This window comes from Oncorhynchus mykiss, chromosome 30 (assembly GCF_013265735.2).
Source record: "Oncorhynchus mykiss isolate Arlee chromosome 30, USDA_OmykA_1.1, whole genome shotgun sequence".
NCBI lineage: Eukaryota > Metazoa > Chordata > Actinopteri > Salmoniformes > Salmonidae > Oncorhynchus > Oncorhynchus mykiss.
The window spans coordinates 43,096,655-43,104,336 of record NC_050570.1 but is presented as its reverse complement, the minus strand read 5'-3'; the positions used below and the strand labels follow the sequence as shown (position 1 = coordinate 43,104,336).

At 43.7% G+C, this 7,682-nt stretch overlaps 1 protein-coding gene across 1 annotated transcript; it reads right to left on the bottom strand.

Annotated features, from left to right (window-relative positions):
• Window positions 1-180: 180 nt before the first annotated feature.
• LOC110521006 (fetuin-B-like) lies at window positions 181-5,891 on the bottom strand (the record flags this gene model as incomplete). The annotated part of the gene is made up of 3 exons (XM_021598445.2): window positions 181-1,354; window positions 1,586-1,770; window positions 5,774-5,891. Coding segments are annotated over 3 exons (534 nt in total), but the record flags the coding sequence as incomplete, so codon positions are not given.
• Window positions 5,892-7,682: the final 1,791 nt, after the last annotated feature.

The following is a 7,682-nucleotide window of genomic DNA, read 5'->3' as shown; positions in this document are numbered from 1 at the left end:
GTGCACCACAACTCCATCTACTGTAAAACCACAGTGCCAGATTGCGAAATATTTGTGAGTCATTTGTTTGACATTAATCAGGGTTTTGAAACGCACACTTTTGCCCTTCACGTCAGATGAGAACATGTTTAATTGTATAAAGCATTTGTCAATGTCACCTCCAGGGCTCCATATGAATTGGATACAGTTGAACAATAAATTATGACCATTGAAAATATATTCATTGTAAACCATTAATTTATTGCTCTGATACACACACATCATAGTTCATATTATCATACAGTACAATGTTGTGGAATTCTTTACATATGTGATCCAAAATAGCAAAAGAAACATCCAGCCAAGGCAAAAGAGTGGAAGTATTGGAGTCATAGTGCCCTCGTTACCAAATAGCTTTGTATCTCATAAAAAATGTTAATAAGCTGTCATTGCAGTAACGTAAGATGTTTATCAATCAGATTTGAAACCTGTCCAGTCCCAAGTTGGTTTTTCTCTTGCCTGGACAGTTGCTTGCTGCTGGTGAGGCTCTTTGAGGTGGGGGATAGGACCACCACGACCCCACAGCAAGCAGTGTGTGTGTGCATGTTTATGGTTCTCATCATCACTTCTTCTCTAGCCTGAGAGATGGACATAAAAATGATAATAACTTTAAGTGCTTATGAAATGGGACAATCAGAACATTATGCCCACTCCGAGATCAACCCCTTCCTTTCCCCTACCCCTAGACCCAGTCTTGGTCCTGAATTTACATCACAATTTAGTCAGATCTGGACTGGAACAAACTCCTGCATTGTGGGGGTCTCATCTGCCCAATTTCTGAGGTTACTGCTGTGCTGTCTCTATAGACAGCACTGCTGTGCTGTCTCTCTAGGTTCCATCATGGTATGGCAGTGATGGCACTGTTGTGGAAATTCCCAACCTCTGGTTCAAAGATTTCACACTTGAACTCGATGGGAAGTTTGATCTCAAACATGCCATCACCCAGAGTGGTGTGAGAGCCTGTGCCAAGCCCTTGTGCTAGGGAACAGAACCCAGCATATTATTGGTCAAACAGAAAAACAGGATATGATGACATAGTGAAATCACTGAGAATGGTGTGATGCTGATGTGGGTCTACAGTAGGCTACCTTCCTCCACGGAATAGTTGCCAGCTTGTCACATACAAATCATCAGTTGGTTTTCCCTTTTTACCTATTTCAGAATGTGATAGACAGTGTGTAGCTGTAGTGTAGTACTCCATTGAAAATTCACAGTCCATCATTTTACTTTGGGTCAGATCAACGTCAGGATTGTCCTTAGCAGAGACCGTCTCTTGAATGGTGAACTCCACAAAGTAGGACGGACACTCAACCCACTGTGAAGATGACAGCAAAGTGATTTTAACTTGAAATAGTTGTCACAACATCAAGTTTTGTGAGCAAGAGTCACATCTATTTCCTTAAAATGCTTTTATGATTTTTGGTTGCACCTCATCTCATGCTGGTTAAGTGCCTCCTACTCCTCTCCAAGACAATAGCAAAGTAACATTTTATTTCAATAGCAAAATTGTCATATTTGCCATACAACATAGAATGAACTCACCGACCTGCATGCTAGCTCCTGTTAGGTTGAGGAGAGTGTAGTAGTTGGTAAGGCGACTCTTTCTGTTGTATGTCTGGAGGGACAGATTGGCCGTCTCCGCTATGATGGGGTCATCCAGGCACCCTACTGTTGGACAGTCTGGACATGTGTCGATGATGACCGTGGCAGGCACTGGACACAAGGTATGGGCTCACTACTATAGGTCATTACTACAGGTTAATCAAACTAAAGCAACAATACACCAGTAGGTCATTCAGCTGAAGGGGTTTTGTGGTTACAGTACATACGGTATATTTTTCCTGACCTATTGACCTGACCAGGAAGAACGAAACCCTACTAGCCCGACTCTACCTTGCTGGATGGTACATTTTATTGCTGCGGAGTTCCACACTTTTCCCAACGTACAGTAGATAGATGCCATACACTGCCCATACACCTGTTTAGTGGTAAGAGAGTTTCATTCCAAAATCATACTCCCCACACCCTGTAAGCCAACCTGGACTCTAGGGTAGACGTAACATAGTAAATGAAAAATCCGGGACACTCAAATATGTTACATTTGGTATGGTATTTCTTAATTTGCGAATGTCCATCATCCATTTTGTATGATAGGTTACGAATTACATTTGCTGTGGCTAGCGTTAGCTAGGTGCCTAACGTTAGCTAGGTGTCTAAAGTTAGCTAGGCTAAGGGTTCGGCTTAAGGTTACGGTCAAGGTTACAGTCAAGGTTAGGTTTAAGGGTTAGGGGAAGGGTTAGCTAACATGCTAAGTAGCTAAAAAGTAGTAAGTAGTTGCTAAAGTTGTCCGTGATGAGACTCCAACATGCAACCTTTGTGTTGCTAGATGTTTGCCCGACCAACCACGCTCCTTTTGTTTTAGCCTTAAGTAACCTCTGTCTAACCATACCAAACATAACATATAGGTCGGAGGAGATGGCTGCCGTTTTACACGCTCCTAACCAATTGTGCTATTTTGTGTGTTTTTTCACGTTGTTTGTAACTTATTTTGTATATAATGTTTCTGCCACTGTCTCTTATGACCGAAAATAACATCTGCATATCAGAACAGGCAAAGCGACAATACCGGACTAAGATTGAATCCTCTACACTGGCTCCAACGCTTGTCGGATGTGGCAGGTCTTGCAAACTATTATGGACTACAAAGGGAAGCCCAGCCGTGAGCTGCCTAGTGACATGAGCATACCAGATGAGCTAAATTACTTATATACTTGCTTCGAGGCAAACACTGAAGCATGCATGAGAGCACCAGCTGTTCCCGACGACTGTGTGATCACGCTCTCTATAGACCTTTAAACAGGCCGAAGGTCCAGACCGGATTACCAAGATGTGTACTCCGAGCATGCGCTGACAACTGGCAAGTGTCTTCACTGACATTTTCAACCTGTACCTGACTGAGTCTGTAATACCAACATGTTTCAAGCAGAACATCATAGTCCCTGTGCCCAAGAACACAAAGGTAACCTACCTAAATGACTACCGACACGTAGCACTCACGTCTGTAGCCATGAAGTGCTTTGAAAGTTTGGTCATGGCTCACATCAACAGTATCATCCCAAAAACCCTTGATCCTCTCCAATTCGCATACCACCCCAACAGATCCACAGATAATGTAATCTCTATTGCACTCCACACTGTCCTTTCCCACCTGGACAAAAGGAACACCTACGTCAGAATGCTGTTCGTTGGCTACAGCTCAGCGTTCAAAACCATAGTGCCCTCAGAGCTCATCACTAAGCTGACCCTGGGACTAAACACCTCCCTCTGCAACTGGATCCTGGTCTTCCCGATGGGCCGGCCCCAGGTCGTAAGGGTATGACAAAACCCATCTGCCACGATGATCCTCAACACGGGGGCTCATCAGGGGTGCGTGTTTAGTCCCCTCCTGTACAGCCCTGTTCACCAATTACTGCTTGGGTAAGCACGACTCCAGCACCATTATTACGTTTGCCGATGACACGGGAGGTCAGAGACCTGGCAGTGTGGTGCCAGGACAACAACTTCTCCATCAACATGATCAAGACAAAGGAGATGACCGTGGGCTATAGGAAAAGGAGGGTGAGCATGCCCCCATTCTCATCAACGGGGCTGTAGTGGAGCAGGTTGAGAGCTTCAAGTTCCTTGGTGTCCACATCACCAACATACTATCATGGTCCAAACACACCAACACAGCCGTGAAGAGGGCACAACAACACCTATTCCCCCCCAGGAGACTGAAAATATCCTCAAAAAGTTCTACAAGTCTAGATCCAAAAGGCTTCTTAACAGCTTCTACCCCCAAGCCATAAGACTGCTCAACAGCTAATCAAATGGCTACCCGGACTATTTGCATTGCCCCCCCTCCCACACTTTTTTTACGCTGCTGCTACTCGCTGTTTATTATCTATGCATAGTCACTTTACCCCTACCTAGATGTACAGTACCAGTCAAAAGTTTGGACACAACTACTGAAGGTTTTTCTTTATTTTTACTATTTTCTACATTGTAGAATAATAGTGAAGACATCATAACTATGAAATGACACATATGGAATCATGTAGTAACCAAAAAAAGTGTTAAACAAATCAAAATGTATTTTATATTTGAGATTCTTCAAGTAGCCACCCTTTGTCTTGATTACAGCTTTTCACACTCTTGGCAATCTCTCAACCAGCTTCATGAGGTAGTCACCTGGAATGCATTTCAATTAACAGGTGTGCCTTGTTAAAAGTTAATTGGTGGAATTTCTTTCCTTCTTAATGTGTTTGAGCCAATCAGTTGTGTTGTGACAAGGTAGGAGTGGTATACAGAATATAGCCCTATTTGGTAAATGACCAAGTCCATATTTTGGCAAGAACAGCTCAAATAAGCAAAGAGAAATGACAGTCCATCATTGCTTTAAGACCTGAAGGTCAGTCAATTTGGAAAATGTCAAGAACTTTGAACGTTTCTTCAAGTGCAGTTGCAAAGACCATCAAGCGTTATGATGAAACTGGCTCTCATTCAGAACACCACAGGAAAGGAAGACCCAGAGTTACCACTGCTGCAGAGGATAACTTCATTAAAGTTAACTGCACATCAGATTGCAGCCCCAAATAAATGCTTCACAGAGTTCAAGTAACAGACACACCTCAACATCAAGTGTTCAGAGGAGACTGCATAAATCAGCCCTTCACGGTTGAATTGCTGCAAAGAAACCACTACTAAAGGACACCAATAAGAAGAAGAGACGTGATGACGAGAAGAGACGAGAAGAGATGAGCATCGGACATTAGACTGGAGGAAATCTGTCCAAATCTGAGATTTTTGGTTCTAACCACCGTGTCTTCGAGATGCGGAGTAGGTGAACAGATTATCTCTGCATGTGTGGTTCCCACCGTGAAGCATGGAGGAGGAGGTGTGATGGTGTGGGGGTTCTTTGCTGGTGACACTGTCTGTGATTTATTCCAAATTCAAGGCGCACTTAACCAGCATGGCTACCACAGCATTCTGCAGCGATACGTCATTCCATCTGGTTTGTGCTTAGTGTGACTGTCATTTGTTTTTCAACAGGACAATGACCCAACACACCTCCAGGCTGTGTAAGGGCTATTTGACCGAGAAGGAGAGTGATGGAGTGCTGCATCAGATGATCTGGCCTCCACAATCACCGAACCTCAACCCAATTGAGATGGTTTGGGATGAGTTGGACCACAGAGTGAAGAAAAAGCAGCCAATCATATGTGGGAACTCCTTCAAACAGTTGGAAAAGCATTCCAGGTGAAGCTGGTTGAGAGAATGCCAAGAGTGTGAAAAGCTGTCAAAGGCAAAGGGTGGCTACTTTGAAGGATCTAAAATATAAAATAAATGTTGATTTGTTTAACATCTTTTTGGTTACTACATGATTCCATATGTGTTATTTCATAGTTTTGATGTCTTCACTATTATTCTACAATGTAGACAATAGTAAAGATAAAGAAAAACCCTTGAATGAGTAAGTGTGTCCAAACTTTTGACTGGTCTCGTACATATTACCGCAATTACTTTGACTAACCTGTAACCCCACACATTGACTCGGTAACGGTACCCCTTGTATAAAGCCTTGTTATTGTCTACACCTAAAGTCTACGACACCTGTTGTATTTGTTGCATGTGACAGATAACATTTGTGATACTAATTTGAGTGTCCCGGATTTTTGTTAACTATATTACGTCTAGTCTATGAGACCCCTACATGCTATACTTCTTACTGGTATGTCAGCTACATCCTTCACTTCACATTTCTTCCATGGCTTCCTGCTGATCACTTGACATTTTGTCTCCAGCACATCTATGGTTAAATATCACCTCTCAGGGCCTCCCGGGTGGCGCAGTGGTTAAGGGCGCTGTGCCATCAGAGCCCTGGGTTCGCGCCCATGCTCTGTCGTAACCGGCCGCGACCGGGAGGTCCGTGGGGCGACGCACAATTGGCCTAGCGTCGCCCGGGTTAGGGAGGGCTTGGTCGGTAGGGGTGTCCTTGTCTCATCGCGCACCAGTGACTCCTGTGGCGGGCTGGGCGCAGTGTACGCTAGCCAAGGTGGCCAGGTGTTTCCTCCGGCGCATTGGTGCGGCTGGCTTCCGGGTTGGATGTGCGCTGTGTTAAAGAAGCAGCGGCTTGGTTGGTTGTGTATCGGAGGACGCATGACTTTCAACCTTCGTCTCTCCCGAGCCCGTACGGGAGTTGTAGCGATGAGACAAGATAGTAGCTACTACAACAATTGGATACTACGAAATTGGGGAGGAAAAAGGGGTAAAATTCAAAAAAAAAAAAAGAATATCACCTCTCCTTCCTGGGGCAAGAGGTGGAGGTAGGGAGGGAGTTAGTCCAGTAAATGGGTAGAAAGCCAAATATGCATGCAATAGCAATTTGACAGCTTTGCCTGTTCACTTGACTTAAATTAGGAAGACTTTACTCATAATTGACTAATGTCCGTATTTACTGTAGGCTGGTAGTGGAGGATTTCTCAACACTTCAAAACTTACCTCTCTTGGTCACGAGAGGGAAATTCCACAAGAGAATCCTTTACTGATAGAGTAAAGGATATGCTGTTGTGCTTTGTAAAAACATAAATGATCCAACTACTCACTGAGTAGTTGACTTTACTCTCCTCTATCTGTTCTGTAGTTTGTGCTCAAAAGAAAGGAAAATAAAAACTCTTGCATTGACCCTTACACTCAATCAGCGAATAACCCAAATTACTAGAAAAAAACAACAACCTTGAAACAGGAAGAAAAGAACAGTTCAATACAGTAGTTGATTATCCTCACCCCTGTCTGCTGGCTGACAGAGTCAATTACTCAGAGCATGCGCAGACCAGCTGGCTGGTGTGTTTACGGATATATTCAATCGCTCCCTATCCCAGTCTGTTGTCCCCACATGCATCCCCACCATTGTTTCTGTACCCAAGGCGGCAAAGATAACTGCACTAAATGACTACCGCCTTGTAGCACTCACTTCTGTCATCATGAAGTGCTTTGAGAGACTAGTCAAGGATCATATCACCTCCCCCCTAGACCCACTTCAGTTTGCATATGCCCCAACAGGTCCACAAATGACGCAATCGCCATCACACTGCACACTGCCCTATCCCATCTGGACAAAAGGCTGCACCATTTAGATATTTGCCCTAGAACTACATAGCTGATTCAAATAATCAATTAATCATCAAGCTTTGATCATTTGAAATCAGCTGTGCTGTGTTAGGGCAAAAACCAAAATGTGCAGCCCTTAGAGTCCCGAGGACGGAGTTTGGGAAACGGTGGCCTATAGTATAGCGTCTATGGAGATACACATGCAGTAGCTGAGGCAGCGTTTACCCAGCATTTTCAGAAAAGTACTGTGTATCTTGAACTTTGTATCTTGGTCATGGTTTAAAAAAATAAATAATGAGTCAACCTGCACACGCTTGCACCACCCCAACCCAATTCGAGATACTGTAGCCATGGTAAGCCTTATTCTAGGCTATAAAAGCAGTACTATCCTACAGTGTCTTCAGAAAGTATTCATAACCCTTGACTTATTCAACATTTTGTTGTGTTACAGCCTGAATTCAAAATTGATTAAATATTTGTTTCTCACCCATCTA